Consider the following 22,221-nt stretch of genomic DNA (forward strand, 5'->3'; position numbering starts at 1 on the left):
TTTCTTTATCAGTAGCCTACACTGTGGTCTCCTCAAGAAATCGTCACTCAATTTCCCTTTTCTTAGGCTACAACTGGTATTCTAGCACTTCACTAGAAATCCCAGATGAGTCAAGAGCAAATTTTGTGTAATTTTGTGCCAAAACCCATCACCCAGATCTTACATAAAGCTGAGAGACCCTTTCAATTTTATTGAAACATACTGATTGTAAGCAGCCACACTTTTCTGACAAAAGATATTTTCTGTTTTTTTCTCTCAGCAAGAATACAGCTGGATTAAACAAGACCTTTAAATTAAGTATGTTCACCTGTTGCCTTGCTATAATTTCCGTCCCTGCATGGAAAACACATTTTTTCATTTTAAAATACTATTCCAGATTCAAATTTCAGAGTTCTCAGTCTTCGGCATTTTCTGAAGTATAAATAAAAAATTTGCCCATGAATTATTGATGGACGAGCGGACGGAGGGATGGATGGACTGAAGCATTAGGTCAATGGAATTAGGAATAAAGCCTGAAAATCCAAATATTTCTATATTCTCCACATTTATAAATATTTATTCAGTCAATAGTTGTCAGTCAAAATTCAGGCTTTTCTAAACTGCATACAGAAAATGACACACATTAATGCTTTGTTCTGTATGTTTAATTTCGCAACCTGAGAATTAACTAAGGTTTTTTATTCAATGCTTCATTTAAATATGCCTACTTCATATGCATAGACATTTGTTTAGAACCCTGTTGGGCTATTGTTTCTAACACTAAGGATCACAACGGTTCCTGGAAGAAGGAAAGAGGGGGTCTGCAGAGTGTGTATCTGTGTGTGTGTGAGCACAAAGCAGCGTCTAAATGCAAGAACCAATCAGAGACCTGCACAGACACAGAGCCCCCCAAGTGCTGCTGGTTTATAGGGCCCAGCTTCAGAGAAGTCACATGACTTCCCATCGAGCGGATGGAGTGAGAGGGGAGGAAGAACCTGGGCACTGTAGGGAAGAAAGATGAAGAAAAAAGAGTGAAAAGAGGGTGACAACAATGCTGCGAGGTGTAAACTGAAGGTCTGGTGTGGATGGATGTAGGAAAAAAAGAATTGCACAAGCTGATCGACATCTAAGGACAGCTGAATGAACAAAATTAGAAATGACAGGCAGAGAGGGGAAGACAACAAAGTGGAAAAATGAAGGATGAGATGAATGAACACGCACAGATGAAAATGGTTGCATCTGGTTACTGCAGAGGGTCTTGATGGTCTGGTTAAGTTTGCCACAATACAAAAAAAAAAGTCTCATTCTCCAGAACACAACAAAAGAAAGCTGAAAAGGCCAACTGTGCAGATCTAATTAATTTTATCAAACAATTTTCTGTTTATCATAATCCTTACATTTAGCTTCTGAGGGTATTCATTTTGATTTTTTCTTCTTTTTTTTTTTTTTTGGCTAAGAAGGAAGATCCAGTGAAAACTGCTCACAGCAATTCAGTAGAAACAAGTGATGCGCTTGTACATTTGAACTCTGCAAATGTCATTTTCAACCACAAATGGATTCTACTCCCCTGAGTTAAATTGAGTGCCAAGTCAAGGCACATCTCAAAACCTTTGAAATACATCCAGAAGTTAATAACAACGACCAAAAGCATGCTGATGCTTCAGCTTCTGGTTTAGATCGAGTCCTCCAGCCCCACTTAAATCAAATTGCTCGAGCATACAATATTTAATTTAAACAGTGTTTGGCTTTTAACTGTGTGGCAGCATTCGGAGGATGAGTTTGAAACTCTGGCCTCCAAGCTGCCAGGACATCCAGCTGACATTTTTGGAATGAACAACAAATCAGGTCTTATCGTTACACTTATTTAGGTGACTTTTTTAAAAGAATATACTTCTAACTGTAGCTTTACTGCACCATACTTTTTACCTCTATTCGAGTAATGTTATTTTTAAGTAACACTACTTGAGTACAATTTCTGGCTTCTCTACCCACCTCGAGTTGCTTCGCTGAATGACGAAAAAACATGTTTTGACCAAAAATGCAAACCAGACACGCATCTGGGTCTGGTGAGACGTTTTGTTTGTAAACAAGCGTTGTTGCTCTAATATTATTTTCTATCTGTTGAGTCTGATGAATCATTTAGAGGTCATGTGAACATGCTGTAAACAGTAGATATTTATCACTGGGAGTACTTTGCACTGTTCTAACATGTCTACATTACATTATCTACTCTAAGTAATGGTCTCATGTTGTGCAAAATATAGATTTGAAAATGGGGGTTTTCTATTTCCCGAGTTTCTGTTGTAGTGATTTGATTTATTTTTACTTATTTAGTGTATTATTAAAAGTACCAGAGCCTGTATGTGATTTTATTTTATTTGCTGTATGGTTGCATAATTTTTCACAAATTAAATCGGATTAAACAGTAGGCTATAATGCAAGTACTTTGAGTACCCTACTTTACTCTATAATTTTTTACGTCTATTTGAGTAAACATGTATTAAAGCAGTGGTGTATTTGGCTACGTTACCCACCTCATCTTAAAATTTGATTTAATGGTTGAACTCAGAGATTCTCCTGGATGACAAAAATGCAGACTGGTTGACAGACCTTTTGAAAAGGTGGGAATATGAAGTTAAACTATTTGCATATCTAAAAACATTCATCTTTCTACATTTTTCTGATAATACAGTGAACCCATGAGGAATGAGCCCTCTAATTGTAAGTCTGCATTTGGTTACCATGGTTACTCTGGACGCAAGATGGTGGGAAATAATTACTGACTGAGGAATCACGTAGATTTTTTTAAGTTAAACAGACTTTTTTGGCTCCATAAGCAATGAGGCAAGAAACTTATATTTTCTTACAGTGTGTAACGGAAAGCAAGATGACTATAGTACCTCTGAGCTAAAACCTGAAGCTGCAATGTAATTGGTATGGACTGCTGTGAATAATAAAAAAAATTAGCGCTTGGTTACCCTGCATCCATGCACTTTTGACCAATTTGTATAATCTGATCCAATCTATATAATCTGATTGAATTTGATTTTGGAAAGTGCCTTGAGATGACATGTTTCATGAATTGGCGCTATATAAATAAAACTGAACTGAATTGAATTGAATCAATACTTCGGATGCAGGCTGGTGGAGCAACATTGCTACATAAGGCCGTAGCTACCAGAAAAATAACTGCTCCTCAAGACATGTGACTACAATGAAAACTGTCTTATTAAGATCTAACGAGTTGGGGATGTTGTATATCCTATTTAACCAATTAGCAGATTACATTCTATGCGTATAGTGCCTAAGAAGCTCAACAGTCTCTGATCCGGAGGCTGGTTCACTAAGTGAGAACGGTAGACAGGATTTCTAGAATAACACAGACAAACACTACATAATGGCTGCTGCTGATATATTGTTGGGTTTATTCTTGTCCAAAACTGAACAGATTATCTAAATAGTCATTGATGTCTGTGTGCTGAATGCCTCGCTGTCTTTATGAGATTTTTACTACATCATAAATGGCATGTAATCTCATATATTTACTTTGCAAATGTTCTGTAAGTCTCAGCGGTGGGGCTCTTTTGCCATCCAAGAAGAAACTAGGATCAGAGCAGTCGCTCATGTGTTTTCCCGCATAGATGCTTCATGATGACACACAAAAAAAGGATGTAGTAAGTACTTCTGCTAAAAATATAATCCATGCAGAAAATGTGGGTAGGCTATGTGGAAGCAAACTGGGGAAGAGGACGTTTTTCTCCTTACCCATCACTTTTTGTTGGAGACCATTTTCCCTATTCTGAAACAATTGTGTTTTTAAAATGAAGGATGAAGACAACACATTTCATGCCTTGGCTACTACAGATAGTTTGAATAGATTCAACAACCAGACCACAACGGTGATTGACGGTGGGCATAATAAGAACAGTGATGTTCAGTTTTCTATGTGTCCACTGTCTGTACAAAACATCTGCTGATAACATTAAATCAACCGCTCTCTCCAAACAATCCTCCTTGCATGTTTAGGCACGACAATTAGCTTTAGCTGTGACTCACTGGTTTGCTGCGTCAACGCCAAAGGAAGGAGTCTTTACTGGACTCCTCGTCTTCCCATTAAACAATCACATGTGTCATCTTAGGGCAAGGAAACACATTGTTAATGGTGAATTTCCTGCAGCGTGACAAACTTTCAGAGTTGGGTTGCATTATTGTAATGTAGTTAAACGCTCACCAGTAAAACACAAACTCGATGTGTGGAAAAAGTTATATTTGCACAACCAATGCATGGATTGCTACTACAAATTAAGGCCGTTCTGCGCAACCGAACAGAAGTCACATTTCTCCGATTTCTGCAAGTAATGTGTTGCAGTTTTTGTCACTACGCTGCAAAAACGGATCTAAAAATAAGCAAAATGTTCTTAAAGTTGGAGCGTTTGTCCTTGATTTGAGCAGGTAAATAAGATTATCTGCCAGTGGAATGAGTATTTTGACCCCTAAAATAAGATAATTAGATATCCTGCACTTGAAATAAGATGATGGAGATGAGTTGTTCCTATTTTAAGTGCAAATTATCTTACTAACCTGATCAAGTCAAGGACAAATGCACTAATTTTAAGAACATTTTACTTCTTTTTAGCTCCGTTTTTGCAGCGTAGGGGTTTCTCTGTGGGGAAAAATTGCCAGCAGACCCAACCTCCGACAGGATGCTTTTAAAACTCTCCTTAGGGTACTGGTTTGTCAAGTCTCCGAGCTCCTGCTCTGAGACAACGTTTTGTATTGAAACCCTTTTTTCTTTCACACTCTTTTACATATTTCGCTGAAATGGGAATAATTATTGTGAGCCGCATGCCTGAACATAAGGATGATATATCGTACGGCTTTTAAGTTACCATTAGTCATGTAATATTGAGGAACAGGGTTAAAAGAGAGACATTGCATTATGTCACTGAATGTCCTCACAGAAAATAGCTGCGCAAATGTGCAAAGTCAAGCACATCCAGAAGGCTTGTGGTATATGAAAGGATGGGGGGTGGGGGGGTGGAGAGAGTATAGGGTGAAATGTGAAACAGATGTTGCCCTTTTTGTTGCAGGCACCAATGTCGACACCTTTCCGCGAAACAGAGAAGAGTTTTTGTGTGTGTTTAAAAAAAAAACTCATTTGAGGGAAGGGTTCCCATAAGCACCTGTTTTGTTCCGGTTAATATCTTTTGTCGTGGTGAAGAAATGATGGCCTCAGGGAAAGAGGAGAGAGAAAAGAAGGTGAGGGGGGGGGGGGGAGTGTCACCTCCATACCCCCCCCCCCCCCTCGCTCTGCGAAAGGGAAGAGCCCGTGCGGGATGAACACATTCGTTTATTCATTCTCCTCATCTATTTTCAGCCCAGTGGGTTTATGGTTATTGGAAAGGCGTTGCCGTCTCGCTCCTTCCCAGAAGGAGTCAATATTTCTCCCTCTCCTTCATTTCTCCCTCTGTGCTTGTTTTTTTTTTTTTTTTTCTCCTCTAATTCAATATTTTCTCCAAAACGCCACTCTCCCTTCCGAGCGTGGCGAGGGGGGCAAGTGCTGGAAGCCGTCTGGGTGAAACAGCACAAAAATGTAAAATAAAAAAAATAAAAATAAAAGAGAGAGAGGTCAACAGAGTGCAACGTCGACATTATTCCTATAAAAACTTTACACGGGACGACTGCCCCCCCCCCCCCCTTTCTCCATCTTATCACACTTCCATCGCTGCTCTGCTTTGCGTAATGATGCATCTTTATCTCTCCCTTGTTCACAGCTCTTGTGGGCCTCTGAGGACCAACTGTGGCCAATTTACAATAGCTGATGTTTGCTAATGACTTTTAATGACGACTTGTTATGGATCATAAAACCTGGCTCTCCGACTGCCAATATCAACTTTAACTACAGTGTGGGGCAGCCCTGATAACACACACTGGGACTTTTATCGGGTGATGGAAATCGGCTCGGACAGCGAGAGCTTGCAGGCGAGTGGGAAATGTGTGCGAGGCCACGGGAGGGAGGGAGGGAGGGAGGGAGGGAGGGCGATCGTGCCTGTAATGTGAATGCAGCTGTAGCATTAGTATGGGAGAAAAGGGTGTCAGGGGGGAGGAGTGGGTTTTGTGTTGAGAGCACCTCCCTTATCGCCTGTCTCTCACCATCAACAGGATGAGACAGGGACAGTTTTGATTTTGAGTTACCGCCGGGGTTTGGGTTTCTTACTGCCCTGTTTTGATCACATTTAGCTGTTATGTGTGAATTTTCTGTTGGTTGTACGTGTTGTTGTTGTATTTTGTCGTTTATTTTACTCTGATTTTTCCAATCACGTTCAAAATAAACTGATAAACTACTAAATGGTGGCAGAATTCACCTCCGAGCAGAGCCGGCCCAAGGAATAAGAGAACAAAGCAGCTGCTTGAACCCCTGAAACCATCAGGAGTCATCCCCTAATGCAGGGGTCTGCAACCTGTGGCCCTGGAGCCGCAAATGGCTCTTTGGACCGTCCACAGTGGCCCTTAATAACTTTGGCTACAAATTATGTTTTTATTATGGCATTTAAATGTAGTAAAGATAATAAATGCATGTTTTGGTAGGTTTTTTTTTCTTGGAATAATTGTGTTTAATTTTCACAACTGAATGATGCTAAAAGTGCCAGTAATATTTTATTTTAAATCAATGTTTCTTCATTATGTTGGAAACAATTTTTTTTTACATCACTAGCCAGAAATATCAACATCCCGCCCATCTTCTTTGTTTAAACCTCAAAATAGACATAAAAGGGCATGTCTTTAACAATGACAACATATTCCTTACAGTAAATCATTATCAAAAATTAGAACTTGTCTTTTTTCAAAAGGCCAGGCAAAATTTGCGGCTCTGAGTTTGTTTAATTATAGGCAGAATGGCTCTTTATACTGCAAAGGTTTCAGGCCCCTGCCCTAAAGTCTTGAATAAAATTTAAAAAAGTTATTATTTATTGAAAATGAGGATTCAAATAAATTTGATTTGACGGTTTCAGCAAAAAAACATTTTTTTTATTTTTTTTTATCTAAATCTAAAATTTTAAAGTAAAAAAAATAATCGTTGTTTGATTGCTGTGTTGAAACGCTGTTAGATGTGGTGTTCTTCACAGGAAGCAGAGCCCCAAATCAAATTCTGCTGAAGGTCCCATAAGACCTTAGGTCAGCCCTGTTTCCAAATATTAAAATCATTTCAAAAAAGTTCGAGAGGATTTAAAAATAAATAGAGAACGGTGCCAGAAATAAGCAGTGTGGTTTGGACCTAAGCTCCTAGTTTAATCGTGTCGTGTTTGTGTGAAAGTGGGTTTGAAAAGTAGCACGGTTTGAGTAGCAGCTTTATAGATTGACACGATAAAAGTGTGACCCACTGAAGATTTACTGTACTGTAGAAAAATGCATCTGAATCTGGCAGGAAAACAACAGACGGCGGTTGATGCAAAGGAACAGGCAGGCGTTTCTTTTTCATGAGAGCGGATTTTCACAAACACATATATCCGAAGACTGCAGAGACTCAAATTTGTGTCTGTTCGTTTGTGCAAAATAGCTCATTTAGAGTGGCTAAAGAGTATCTGTGAACAGCAAATTTAAAGTGCAACTCACCCAGATGTTAAAAGCTTAGCCCCGCCCCCAAACACCCTGAGGGGCGGGGCCACATGTGGTGAGTGGTGGGGCAAAGCAAGATGCTTTTATACCCAAAAGCGGGACTATAATGACGAAAGCACGTACCGTTTGAACCAATAGGAAAATTCAACTGCAAAAGCCACCGTTCAACCCCCAGAGTGCAGCACTCAGATGTTTTTAAGACAAATGTTCACATGAAAATGTAAAAAAACAATTGCACAGCTAGTTAGTATATTAAAGTAGCACCCGTAGGCCCAATTTATACAGTTTATCAACAAAAAAAAGTCTTACCACAGATTCTCAGTTACATTTTGGTCTAGACTTTGACCGGACCATTCTAACACTTGTTTGCTTTGATCTAAACCATCCTGTTGTAGCTTTGGCTGTGCGTTTAGATTTCTTGTCCTGCTAGAAGATGCTAGCCTGACTCTGGCCAGATGGATGTCGTTCCGCAGAGCTCCACACGGCTCCACACATCCATCTGGAATCGCTGCCATTGGGAGGGATTTCAATACCGCATAAAATGGACGAGCCAATCAGGATCGCCGGACGGGATTTTTGTAGGTGTGACGTATCAAAGAAGCAACTGTTTGGATTCATCGATGCTGCTATTTCATCCGTGTTGTCCCTGTGCGTATATTTTATAGATTTTTCATGCACACATGATATCGGTCATTCACTGACATTCCGCTGAATCCTAGATGGCGGCTGTTCTGGTTTGGTTTTCCCTGCGTAGCTGATGAGAGTCATGGATTGGTTTTGATGTCAGTCGTTGAAGTAGCGCATCAGTAAAGATGACGGACAACTGGTTGATCCAATCATGTGCAAAGAGTTTTGATAAGGCCCCTCCTTCCGAAATACATCTCCAATAGAGCAATCCCAGATGGATGTGTGGAGCCCTGCAGATCGAAATCCATCTGGCGAGAGTCCAGTTAAGAAGATACATCTCTGCCCCAGTTTTAAGTCTTTTGCGACCTCTTCAAGGTTTTTTGTTTAGCTCTGCCCATCTCCAGAACAAAAGCACAACCACAGCATGATACTGCCACCATGAGGTTTCAACTTGGGGGTTTAACCTGGATGAAGTTTAATGCAGTATTTGTCAACACATAGCAATTTGTATGCTAGAAAAAGTTCAGTTTTGGTCTCATCTAACCAAAGTGCATGGTCGCTGTGTCTCCTGCGTGGCTCATGGTAAACGTGATCTCTAATGGTGCTCCTCCAACTATTGCTATTAGGCTTTGTAACAGATCTCTGAGCTGTTTGGTGTGTTCCTTGATCATTATAGAGCTGTTTTCCCCCCTATGTTTTTATGTCAGATACAAGTCTATAAGGTCCAAAAGGGCTTATGCAATGGTGATAAGCCATAAACAGGAAATAACGTAATAGCTACTAGTAATACGTAATTGAGAAAAGTTTTGATTAAATAAGCTCTCACTCCCTTATGCTCTTTGCTGAATATGTTATTGCAATTTTATTTTATGTTTTTTAATTAAAATAATAATTATTAGGCTTTTCTTTTTTATCTCTATCTTGCTGTGTGTATTTTCGCTTGTTTTTATTTTGTTTGTATTATTTTTAAATTCAAGTCTTGTCAACAGAATGAAATTTATTGTTGATTTGTGTTCAACAAACATATTTGGTTTATTTAATATTCTGGATTGATTGTGTTCACAAAGAGGCAGCATGTCTGAGATACATTGCACTGAAATGTTGTGATGATGTAAGTTACAGTGAAATATTTCATATTTATATTATGTGTGACTATATGCAGGGATAAATCCATACACATTTTTTTAGAGTTTTGCAAGAACTGTAATAAATACCACATGTTATTTTATTAGTTTTATGTTTAGATCGCCTATATACCTAATCAAAGCATGTGCTTTAAAGAATCAGTATTTAGTATTGATTATATACTTCAGTGATGGTATCAAGGTGTTGCTGTATTGTATCTGTAAGTCTATTGGTTGTGCTGTTCTTTTTACATCTCTCTTTGCAGGTAATGAAGCAGACTGATGAAATTTTGCCAATCTGTCTCTACTGTCTCCTCTTTCTTTCACCTTTTCTCCCTTTCTTTTTCTTTCTTCTCATTTCTCTCTCCTCTTCTACTTTATCAATGTAGTGTCCACATAAACATGAATTATTCCCTACACAATACAACTATTTACATATATAAATCAAGCAGAGCACTATGGCGAAACCGATAATGCTCCACTTGTGAGAATAAAATCTGTTGGGCTTTTTCTGGCATAAAAAAGAAGAAAAAAAGTATCAGTGTAGTGAATAACCCAGTTCTGATTAATTCGTTTTATTTTGTCTTTATAGTTAAACATTTTCGTAATTCAAAAGTGTTTGACTTTTTGAATTTTGTATTTTAGTGGATAGTTTTAACAATAAGCCAACACGTTGATAGTTTTTATGACACCAAAACGTGTTTTCCGTCAACATGGTTGGGTGTTGGCGCCCCCTGCCGGTGAAAATGGCTCAGTGCATTGGATTGTGCAGATTGGTAATCCATTAGTCTCCCCTTGAACGTCAGTCAATGATTATCGACTCCAGCACGACTGATTCAAAGTTCAACATATAAAAACATGCAGAGAAGATGACTAAAACAGGAGCATCATGTTTCTGAAAACATTTGCCTGCAGAGTTTTGGCCTCGTTTCCTCGCTGCGGCGTCGTTATTCCCAGGAAGCCGCGATATAAGGCTTTGGGACGGAGCTCCGAGCGGGGCTACTACAACACCGGGAAGCCTGGCTGCCCTGCACCGGGCGGAGCGGCTCACGTGCGGGTGGTGGATCTCCGCAGCGACACGGTGACCAAGCCGGGAGCGGCGATGCGCCAGGCCATGGCGGAGGCCGAGGTCGGAGACGATGTGATGGGGGAGGATCCGACGGTGAACGGTCAGAGTGTGGAGGATGCTGAAGCTGCACTGCAGAAACGGATCTAAAAATAAGTAAAATGTTCTAAAAGTTCGTGTATTTGAGCAGGTAAATAAGATCATTTGTCAGTGGAATGAGTATTTTTACCCCTAAAATAAGATAATTTGAAATAATATGATGAAATAAGATGATGGAGAGATGACTTGTTCCTGTTTTAAGTGCAAAAATCTTATTCCACTGACAAATCATCTTATTTACCTGCTCAAATCAAGGACAAATACACTCATTTTAAGAACATTGTACTTATTTTAACTTCCGTTTTTTGCAGTGTGTGTTTGACGGGGAGAATCTTTGATAGAAATAAATAAAAACAACTAATATCTTGTTTGGTGGTGTGATTGCGAGGACAAGAGCACAAATTATCCATCCAACTTCTCATTTTGTCAGGCAAAAACTACCAACTTCGCTACATTTGTTGTGATTTTATATGATGGACCAACACAAAGCAGCTCATAAATGTTAAGCAGAAAGAAAATGTAGTTTGTACATATTTTATTTAAATAAGAAATGTACACATGTGGCATCTAACACGTTTTCTTTGATTTTGGCCAAGGCCCATCTCCTATCTCCATCACCATTGACGAGGTTTACCCTGCTTAAGAGATGCGTCCCCCACCACCTTGTTTCACCCTCCACACATAGCATTTTGCATCTAGGCCAAATAAAGTTGGATCTTGGCGTCATCTAACCAGAGGAACTTCTTTCTCATGTTTGCTACGTCCCCCACTTGTTTGGGAGCGATGCGGTAAACACGCGGCGTGTGGAAAAGCACAAAAAGAGCCTCTTAAAACGGCTTTGTCTCAACAATGACCAGAATTGTGGCGAGAAGAACAAAAAGTTGTCTTGTCAACACATTCCCTCACCTGAGCTGTTGATCTCTGCAGCTCCTCCAGAGTTACCATGGGTCTTTTGGCTGCCTCTGATTATAACCCTCTGTTTGCATGGTGGGCGGCCATGTTTTGCGTAGGTTTTCAGGCAAGCTTTCGTTTTTACGATATTGAGATGTTCAAAACTTTGAAATAGGGCTGCATGGCGTTAGGTAAAAATGTGAGAGGCGGCAAAACAAAATGTAAATCATATGATGATTAAACAAATGCGTAACTCACCACTGGTAGGTTTTCTTTCTGCTTTGGGTTTATTGCAAACAGGCATTACATGTAGTTTCTTAATCATTGCTATCATTTTACTAAAACTTTAAACAACAAGCGTCGGCAAGTAGAGCATGAATGCATTGCAGTAACAATACATTTGCGATATTTTGTGCAGCCCTATTTATGATAAAACCTACCCTGCTTTGAACTCTGGGATTAAACTCTGATCTGTCTGCTTCGTTCTTTGGCCTTCATGCTGTTTTTTTCTACAATGTTGTCTAACAAGCTTTATTTTATTTATGGGTCTGGCTACAAACATGCACCAGCTTTTTTATTTTTTTATTCGGTAATAACGTTTGAAAGCCATCTATAATTAGCATGCCACTTCATATGCCGTACGTGCTGCACTGTGTTGATGTATCACATAAAAACACATGAAATTTGGTATTTGCCAAGTCACAAAATGTAACCTGGGCGTGTTCAAGATTTTCAACAGCTTGGCATGAAGAACAGAACGGAGAAAGACCTAATATTGGACGTTTTGTGAATTCATTTCAAAGTCCAAGGGAAAGTTCAATTACAGTACGACTAAAACAATGAGACGGTTAACACATGTTTGTGCTTTCCCACTTCCTTTAATCATTGAAAGGTAGCTTACAATCCCAGGATTTTAAAAAAGAAATCTTTTATTCTAAAAACATAAAAGTATTTTACTTCTTTGTAATCTCCTTTTCTGGGTAGAACTTTTTTTTTTCTCCTTACTGAGGAGTTAATGATTCACTTTGACTGTCTATATATGGTACATAGTTTTACATTACACTTACGCACTATAAAACACACACAGTTCTGCTTTTTGACCTTAAATGACAGATTAGAGACAAAGGCGGATCGAGCCTTTCTGTCTGTTGACTCTGGACTCTTTTAAGAAGCAGTTAAAAACATTATTTTTTTAAACAGGCCTTTTGTTGAATGTTCATTTTTATTGTGATTTTATTGTAATTCTATCCTATTTTTTATTATTTTAATTGTTGTCTTATTGTTTTTTTGTGTGCAGCGCTTTGTGATTGCTTTGTCTGTTAAAGGCACTTAGTAAATATAATTTAGTTACTAATTAAAACCGAGACACTGCAGGAATGCAAATTTTTTTTTTTTTGCAATTTCTAGCTGAACTTGTCTGGTTTCTGCAGAGCTTCAGAAAATTGCAGCAGAAATGTTTGGGATGGAGGCCTCCCTGTTCGTCCCCTCCGGGACCATGAGTAACCTCATCGCAGGTAAGCGTTGTGTTCATTTGCAGGATGTCCGTCGGCTCTTTTGCGGAGATGGCTGTAAATGTGAAAGTTTTTTTTTTTTTGGTTTCTTGTTCTTCCTTTTCCTCCGTGAAGTGATGGTGCACTGCAGGGAGCGCGGCGACGAGATGATTGTGGGGGATCTGTCCCACCTGCACGTCTACGAGCAAGGGGGCAGTGCTCAGGTGAGTGAGGCGCAGGAAACGCCGTGCCGCTGTACTTTGAAGGGACTCTGTGTCCTTCTATGTGTTGACACAGCTGGCTGGTGTCCACGCCACCACTGTGACCACCCGTCCTGATGGGACGTTCGACTTGGTGCAGCTGGAATCCAAGATCCGCCACGGTTACCCGGACCCCCATTACCCACGCACACGCCTCATATGCCTGGAGAACACGCACAACATCCAGGGAGGACGAGTGTTGCCTCTGCCCTTCCTGCAGGAGGTGTGTGTCTTGCTGACCCTTTTTGCCTTTTGAAGAATAATGTGAATTTTATTTTTTATTTCTAAACCACCTCTGTAATGTATGTACTTCATTAACATTCCTACTTTTTACCCATCGTTTTCAGCACATCCTTTGGATATAAACACAAATGTAGAAGTGTTTTCCCCCCACAGAATATGAACATATGGAAAAATTAATTAATTAGTATCATAAGTGAAATTATAATTCAGTCTAATGGGGGAACTGTAAAGCAGGGGTGTCAAACTCATTTTGGTTTAGGGGCCGCATACAGCTTAATCTGATCTCAAGAGGGCCACATGAGTAAACTCATTGCAAGATTAAATAGAACTAATAAAAGTGGACTTGTTGTTGATTTTTATATTAAATTAATTTCACTGTTACACAATATATTATGAATAACCTCAGCGTTTTAAAGAAAAGTATGTGCAATTTCAACAATACTTTTACTCAGTTAAACATTTACTTAAGTGCATTATGCATAAGAACTGATCACAGTGATTGTACAATGTTGAAAAACATTTATTCACATTTTTTGGAACTTAAAAACACTGTCCTGCATTAAAAAATACATCAAACAGATAAAAATTAAGAAATGATTCAAAATCAATTTTCCACATCTGAAGCTCAGTGCTACCATCTGATGATTAAAACACAGCGCCCCTCGTGGTCAATATAGGAACTGCAGATTTCCAATTAAACGAAGTACATGTTTGTTTTTTCAATAATTGTTTTATCATTCTCTTCCTTTTATCACCTCTTTCTTTCACCTTTTCTTTTTTTCTTCTTGTTCTTCCTTTCCTCTCCTACTTTCCCATTGTAGTGTCCATATCATTTGATGATTTTTTTTTTTTTTTTTTTGAATAATGATCATTTTTAGCCACCGGGCCAGACTAAATTGTTCGGCGGGGCGTATGCTTGACACCCCTGCTGTAAAGGATTTTTCTCCCTGAGGAATAGAAAGAGTTGACTCATTTGGGCTTAGCAAAAACTATAAATATATCACACAGCACAAATTAGATCTAGTGCTGTGATATATATTTTCTGAGTAGTGGTTTCTTGAGAAAAACAACGGATCGCGTTTGACACGTTTGTCGCCGCCCTCAGGTTCGCGATCTGGCAGACCGTTACGGCCTGTCGGTTCACACGGATGGAGCGAGGGTGATGAACGCCGCCGCGGCCCTCGGCGTCCCTCCGTCCACCGTGCTGCAGCACACTCACACAGTCAGTGTCTGCCTCTCCAAGGTGGGTCTGAGATCAACAAAACTTGTTTTTTTTTTGTTGTTTTCCCACAGATGGAGGTGTGTGACATTTACAGGCTTTAACGTTTGTCTCAGGGTTTGGGCTCCCCGGTGGGTACCGTCCTCGCCGGGCCTCGGGACTTCATATCCAGAGCTTTGCGTTGCCGTAAAGCCTTAGGCGGGGGGATGCGGCAGGCCGGCGTTCTTGCGGCAGCTGGAAAACTGTCTTTGCAGGAGATGGTAGGAAGGCTAGAGGAAGATCACTGTAATGCCAGAACATTTGCTCTTGGTGAGTGGCTGGCCGTCCTGAGTCCAGGGGGAAGAAACTATCATTTTATGTGGGGCTTTGTTGTAGTCCATCACCAACCCTTTACCTGTTTCTTTCCTTCTACCAGCCCTGCTAGAGTGCGAGCCCGCCCTGTTCGCCGTGGACATGTCCGCCGTGGAGACAAACATCCTGCGCTTCAGAATCAAGGATCCTGCTTTGAGTCCCCAGGAGTTCTGTGCACGCATGGGTCGGGTCGGGGAAGGGGAGGAGGCGGCTCTGGGGCAGGGCGTCCAGGTTCTCATGTACCCTCATTATGAGAACTCCATCAGGGCCGTGTGGCATCTCGGAATATCGCCTGAAGACACCCAGCTGGCTGTCAGGAAGATGCAGTTTGTGGCTGCTCAGCACTTAAAGGAACACGTCAAGACCCAGTAGAACCTGATAACAAGGTCTGTTCAAATATTTAAGGAGTAACCTTGGGAAGGACTCGCATATGTCCAAGAAATGCAACTGGAAGGGGTTTTTAAATGATGATGTTTAGTTTAATTGCAAATAAAACAACTTTCTTATCTTTCATTAACTATGACTATCACCCGTTTCTTTCTTTTATTTTGAAATGTTAATTTAAGCAATTCTTTTACCATTAATTTACACAAAAAAAATGTTTTCCGTATGACAGCAGAAAAATAAAGATTTATTCATTAAAAAAAAAAGGGGGATTTGCTAATAGACTTTTGTGTAAAGTGAACCAGTTCAAGAGGTTTTTACATTCTGCTGACATGTGAGCACCAAAGATGACAAAAATGCAACCATTTGCATTTTTATGGGTTAATATTTATAAATATCACATCAATAATCGTATTAACTAGATGTTTTGGTCTTATTTGATCAAAGCATATTCATCCACTGTGTTACTTTAGAAAAAGCTGCAACCTTGACTTCCTGTGGCTTTCTTTCTTTAAGGTTTTTCTTTGTTAAATTCTTCGCTAAGGGTCAGATTTGTGACATACTGTGACTCCCTGCGGCCTCTTCGGAGTTACTCTGGACCTCCTGCCCTCTTGGATTAATCCTCTTCTTACCTGACCTGTCACTATAGGTGCAAATCCAGGGGATGATAGCTTTGCACCATGCTCCATTTCCAAATGAATGATTGAACAGATGTTCAAACCTTGGAATATAGTGTTATAACCTAACCCTGCTTTATTGATGTTACCGTAAGAATTCATCTTGCAGGCAAGGTTATCTTCCACACATAGTCCGAGACGATTTTCCACCGTGGGGACAATAAACTGTCTTTCTTTCTGTCTTTTCCAAAATATCTCCTTTTACTTCACAGTATATCAAGCTGGCCTATCATAAAATCCCTTCGACGCTTGTAGTTGTAAAATGGCAAAAAGTGAATTTATTGAAGAACTAGGCATAATTGTGCAAGACACTTAAGATTTCTTTCCCCCAACCTTCCATTTTCAAACATCAATAATTCAGAATCTCTTTAAATGGGATGTGCATAAAGAATATGAACCAGTCATACAATGAAGTTGAATCACTTTACAACCTACCTTACCTAGCATTTAACCCATTTGGCCACTAGATGGCTCCATTGCATCACGATCGTACGTAGCTACATATTTAAAAAAAACTACATCGTGTGACAATTCACTATACACGTTGTGAAATGTCTTAACTTTGATGTGCTTAAAAGCAGCAGCGCTTGTTGCAAGGATTGACAATCCTGGTTAGGTGTCAAAACATGTTCAGCAAAACGGAGGCGAAGTCTTGTCCACGATTTAAGCCTGTCTGCGACGCTGCTGTGTGAATTTTTGAGAAAATGCTTTGGCAGCGGTGGGATTCGAACCCACGCCATCGAAATGACTGGAGCCTAAATCCAGCGCCTTAGACCACTCGGCCACGCTACCCTATGCGGCCAGCTAAGAGTCCACAGTTGTTTATCAATGCACAGTGATGCATTCGGAGAAATTTAATATTTCTCTATGGTTGGGTGTAATTACCAAGGTAAGACATTATAATAATAGTACACAATGTTCACCCACGTGGTCGCAAAGCCTGTTAAAAGCAGAAGACGGGAAAGAAAGCGATAAAGAAGGGGAGAAAATCCTGAGAATACTTTGTGCAAACCTCTGTCTAATAAACATTTATGTAGCTCCCTGAACAGAAATTGGAAGATTTTAAAAACACCCACTTCTGACATGCCGTGAACAGCGCGGGACACGAACCTACGACTGCTATTGAGGCTCGAATGAATGACACGGCATCCATCATGTGATGCAGAAAATGTGATTCAATGTGAAATAAACTGACATGCATTTATACTTGATTGATGATTAAAAACGCTATGACCACGAATCCAGTGTTAACTCACGCAGTAGCTTAGCGCTGGCTTTGCTGTAGCTGTGCTACGGTGGTATAACAGGTAAAACAGTTAAAAGGTTATCTTATAATCATGGTAATTTCACACAGCATTGTAATAAAGGTGCAGATACTTACCAGATCGCTAAAAAGACCAACTTCTCTTGTCAACACCGACTCAATGTGTAAATAAAAGGGGACTTTACTGTTGATGTACCGTATAATGTTCCTTAAACGCGATTGGTTAGTGATTTCAACATTTTCAACTTTGCATAAATACAATTGGTTAGTGATTTCAACATTTTCAGCATTGCATAAAAGCAATTGGTTAGTGATTTCAACAATTTCAACATTGCATAAACACAATTGGTTAGTGATTTCAATAATTTCAAAATTGCATAAAAGCAATTAGTGATTTTAACATTTTCAACATTGCATTAACGTAATTGGTTAGTGATTTTAATATTTTCAACATTGTATAAACACAATTGGTTAGTGATTTCAACATTTTCACCATTGCATAAAAGCAATTGGTTAGTGATTTCAACAATTTCAACATTAAATAAAAGCAATTGGTTAGTGATTTCAACAATTTCAACATTGCATAAACACAATTGGTTAGTTATTTCAACATTTTCAACACTGAATAAACACAATTGGTTAGTGATTTCAATAATTTCAAAATTGCATAAAAGCAATTAGTTAGTGATTTTAACATTTTCAACATTGCATAAACGTAATTGGTTAGTGATTTTAACATTTTCAACATTGCATAAAAGAAATTGGTTAGTGATTTCAACATTTTCAACATTGTATAAACACAATTGGTTAGTGATTTCAACAATTTCAACATTGCATAAAAGCAATTAGTTAGTGATTTCAACAATTTCAACATTGCATAAACACAATTGGTTAGTAATTTCAATAATTTCAAAATTGCATAAAAGCAATTAGTTAGTAATTTTAACATTTTCAACATTGCATTAACGTAATTGGTTAGTGATTTTAATATTTTCAACATTGCATAAACACGATTGATTAGTGATTTCAATAATTTCAAAATTGCATAAACACAATTGGTTAGTGATTTCAACAATTTCAACATTGCATAAACACAATTGGTTAGTGATTTTAACAATTTCAACATTGCATAAACACAATTGGTTAGTGATTTCAATAATTTCAAAATTGCATAAAAGCAATTAGTTAGTGATTTTAACATTTTCAACATTGCATAAACGTAATTGGTTAGTGATTTTAACATTTTCAACATTGCATAAACGCTATTGGCCTTAATGTTAAATGTTCTTCTAAGGCGCTGCGCTGGTATAAGCAGGAGGGCTTTACAGTTCCGCTGTAACTTTATTCAGTGTTTGTTTGATCACAAGGGATCTATTTGGTATGATCCATGCATGCAGGTCTATCTAGCAAGAAAAAAATACACGAACAAGCAGACAGACAGCTGTGACGGACTCAGGAAGGGGGATTTTTGGTTTCAGCAGACAGACACGCGACAATAACACAAAACAAATATTATTTCGTGAGACATCTGCAAATAACCACAGAGCCGTTTACCCTTTTAGAACGAGTTATTGAGGGATCAATCAAGTTTAATTATCCATTAGCCAAACATATGTGATTATTCATTAGCCAAACATCCTCACTCTGTTCAAACAACCCGTCCCCATGTGTTAAATCTTCACTTTTAACCCACTAACTGAACAATAATGTAACGAGCCGCTTCTTTTTCTCTACTAATAAAAATAAAACATATCTATGCTGATGGTTGGAAATGAGATGGAGCGGACTGGGTTCGCTCTCCATGCTACATATGCGCTCCCTACACGGGGTACACAGATTCAGGCGGGGATAACTCGGAGAACCAGCACGGTGAATCCAAGGAGCTGATCAACGTGAGGTGGAATGTTTAAGTTTATATTTTTGGTCGGGAGAACACTGCCAAACAACCCAACCATACTTCCAGCAAAAGAAAACCTTACCTTTTGTTAGAAATGTGGCGTATGAGTAGAATGTAGAAATGGGATGAACGAGTGGAACGTCAGTCCTGGGAGCTGCATGCACACCTAGACAGTCTGGGACACAAGGCTGGGACACAAGGTCATCAGATAGCACTCAAGTGGTGACACATTATTTTATTGACGACATGTTAGGAAGTGTACAGCCCTTGCATTGCCGTGTACCTAGACCTCTTTATAATGCTTAAGAAATGATCAGTCGAGGCTCTTGCCACATTCATTGCCGTTGCGTCGTGTTCGATCAAGAGCCCATCAGCGCTGATGTGTCTGTAAACCATTCCTCTGCCTTTTAGATTAAATATGGTAAAATATAGTTACGGTTTGAAGAGTCTTTTTATTACTACAGAAGTCTACAATGCAAACACCACATTATCAGATAAAAGAACCAGGGGAGGCCGAGAACAGGTCGATACCTGAACACTTTCCACTAATACAGCTTTATTTCCGCCAACTTTCAGGCCTCCACACAGGGGCGGACTTAGTCATTTTGGGGCCCTAGGCAAACTTTTGTGAAGGGCCCCCCCCCTCCAAGTCAACCCTGAGTGTGAACGTTTCTGTAGGGCTTCGTGCTGCAATGCTGAGACTCAGACAGTAGAGTAACATTTTCCTGTAGTCCTCCCCTGATCTCTACAGCTGAAGAATCAAAGACATGAGCCTACAGCATTTAATAATAAAATACGTATGTTCATCTGGAGGGAGCTGTCAATGAACTAGCAGGCGCACCAGCGCACACAATACAAAATGTTTGCTGTGCTTAAGTCAGCAACACTGCTGCATTGTCTACAAGGCGCGTCTTTCAGCTCCTTCAAGAAGGTAAGGGGAGCTAAAGTGGTTAAATATTCCCCTGTCTCTCCTCGTTTAAGAAAAGATATGGACTGTACATTTAATATTTTGATATAGAAAAAATATCGATAGGGCTACATTTGTGGATCATGCAAAAAAGGTTTACAATTATTTTACTTGGTTTACATTTTGAAAAGTATTTGAAGGATGAAGAAACACATTTTGCTGGAGATAATGATAGCTTAAGATATTTTGGAAAAACTTATATATAGACTTCTGCTCCCTTTGACAAATTTTGTTCTTAAACTCAGAAAACCACAAAAACAGCATTAAAGCATTTTATCTAATGGTATGCTCCCAAACTTTCATTTTAAAATTATGATAATAATTTTTTGAACATTGGATTAAAATTTAACCCCTAAATATGTTCCTGATGTCATATTTAGGGGACACATCATGTGACAATTTTGTTCTGTTTTACTGCATCTTTCCAGCCCTTGATTCCACTGAAGAAGAAACTATTTTAATTTTCAAAAATACTAAAATTGTATACAACACAGTTTTTGTTGTTGTTCTCCACTGAGTATGTGAGCAATTGGTGCATCTTTGCATCCTGTGCAGAAAAAGGTGTTTAAACTTGTGAGGTTTAAAATATAACACAGAGCCTCATCCTGGAGTTTTCCTGGACTCCCATCCTTTGTCCTGTTTTCAGTATAAATGTTTCATTTTTACTTTATATAACATCACATATTACATGTATTATACAGAAAGATAAAAGTTAACTAATTAATGTTACATTTGTGATGATTTTTTCTTATTAATACTGCACACATTACAATAAGCATTCTTATGGCATTTTAGCAAAAGGAATTTAATCAAAAACATAATTAACATGCGCTAATAAGTAATAACTGTAATAACCATACGTGTATGAGGAATGTTATGGGGCCCTAGGCAACTGCCTAGTTTTGCCTAATGGTAAGTCCTGCCTCTACATTTAAACCAACATCTTCATCCGTAAATCTCTTCTTTGGTCTTCCTCTTGGCCTTCCGCCTAGCAGATCAAGCCTCAGCATCCTCTACCAATGTACCCACTATCCTTCCTCTGCACATGTCAAAACCATCTCATTCTGGCCTCTCTGGCTTTATCTCCAACACTTCTAACATGAGCTGTCCCTCTGATTTACTCAATCCTGATCCTATCCATCCTCTCTCCTAGAGAGAACCTCAACATCTTCATCTCTGCTACCTCCAGTGTTGCCTTCCGTCTCTTCCTCAGTGCCACTGTCTCTGGTCTCACCACCGTCTGTACACCTTTACTTTCATTCTCACACATTCTCTTTGATCACACAACAGGTCTGACACTTTTCTCCGCCTGTTCCACCCTGTTTGGACACGTTTCTTCACCTCTTTTCCGCTCTCGCCATCTGGACTGTTGACCCTAAGTACTTTATCTCTTCTCCCTATAACCTCACTCTACGTGGGTCCCCCTCATTCACACACATGCATTCTGTCTTGCTATGGCTAACCTTCATTTCTCTCCTTTCCAGGGCAAACCTACATCTCCATAGATTTTCCTCCACCTGTTCCCAGAGCTAATCCCTGATGCACTCCCACTTCCACTTTGAACACCTCTCTCACGCTGCACCTCACCAGTCTTACCATTCTCATATGTACCCTGCTCCGCTCTAACAGACTTCTTCCTCGTAGAATAGAATAATCCTTTATCGTCCCACAGTCACGAAATGCCAGTATGCCAAGTTAGTTTGCCTCAAGGTGACCTTTATGCCTCTGTGTTCACATTTTTTCATTTATTTTAAATAATATCTTTATTGATTTTGGAAGTTAAACACATACAACAAACAGAACAACAAGCAGAACAACAAGGCCACATTAAATAGTATCTCTAACTACCTGTTCATACATATATATATAGACTTAAAGCACTCAGTGCTATTACACTTGACAGTGAAGTAGCACAAACACATGTGTAAAGCAAAAAGAGACATTCAAGGTCCAAAAACATTAGCTAGCCAGTTTTCTTCTTCGTCATCTGGCATACCGTTAAATATAATGGTCATAAGTCTTTTACCTACATACTTAAGGAAAGGGGTCCAGAGCTTACAAAAAAT

At 39.3% G+C, this 22,221-nt stretch overlaps 1 protein-coding gene and 1 non-coding gene across 2 annotated transcripts; one reads left to right on the forward strand and one right to left on the reverse strand.

The window, feature by feature from the left end:
- The first annotated feature begins 10,009 nt into the window (after nt 1-10,009).
- tha1 (threonine aldolase 1) lies at nt 10,010-15,484 on the forward strand. Its single transcript, XM_012865435.3, has 7 exons — nt 10,010-10,516; nt 12,834-12,917; nt 13,029-13,117; nt 13,191-13,376; nt 14,502-14,639; nt 14,732-14,924; nt 15,031-15,484. The coding sequence occupies exons 1-7, from the start codon at nt 10,237-10,239 to the stop codon at nt 15,336-15,338; spliced, it is 1,278 nt and encodes a 425-aa protein (XP_012720889.2). The 5' UTR covers nt 10,010-10,236; the 3' UTR covers nt 15,339-15,484.
- A 1,253-nt stretch (nt 15,485-16,737) lies between these two features.
- trnal-uag lies at nt 16,738-16,819 on the reverse strand. Its single transcript has one exon. It is a non-coding gene; the product is annotated as a tRNA-Leu (tRNA).
- Nucleotides 16,820-22,221: the final 5,402 nt, after the last annotated feature.

Source organism: Fundulus heteroclitus, chromosome 10 (assembly GCF_011125445.2).
Source record: "Fundulus heteroclitus isolate FHET01 chromosome 10, MU-UCD_Fhet_4.1, whole genome shotgun sequence".
Taxonomy (NCBI): domain Eukaryota; kingdom Metazoa; phylum Chordata; class Actinopteri; order Cyprinodontiformes; family Fundulidae; genus Fundulus; species Fundulus heteroclitus.

What these genes read in the sequence shown, in the direction of transcription:
- tha1 (XM_012865435.3), top strand. Translation starts at nt 10,237, where the DNA reads ATGTTTCTGAAAACATTTGCCTGCAGAGTTTTGGCCTCGTTTCCTCGC. An exon ending in GGAGGATCCGACGGTGAACG is followed by an intron (nt 10,517 to 12,833) that starts GTCAGAGTGTGG and finishes TGGTTTCTGCAG; the next exon opens with AGCTTCAGAAAATTGCAGCA. An exon ending in TCAGTGTCTGCCTCTCCAAG is followed by an intron (nt 14,640 to 14,731) that starts GTGGGTCTGAGA and finishes CGTTTGTCTCAG; the next exon opens with GGTTTGGGCTCCCCGGTGGG.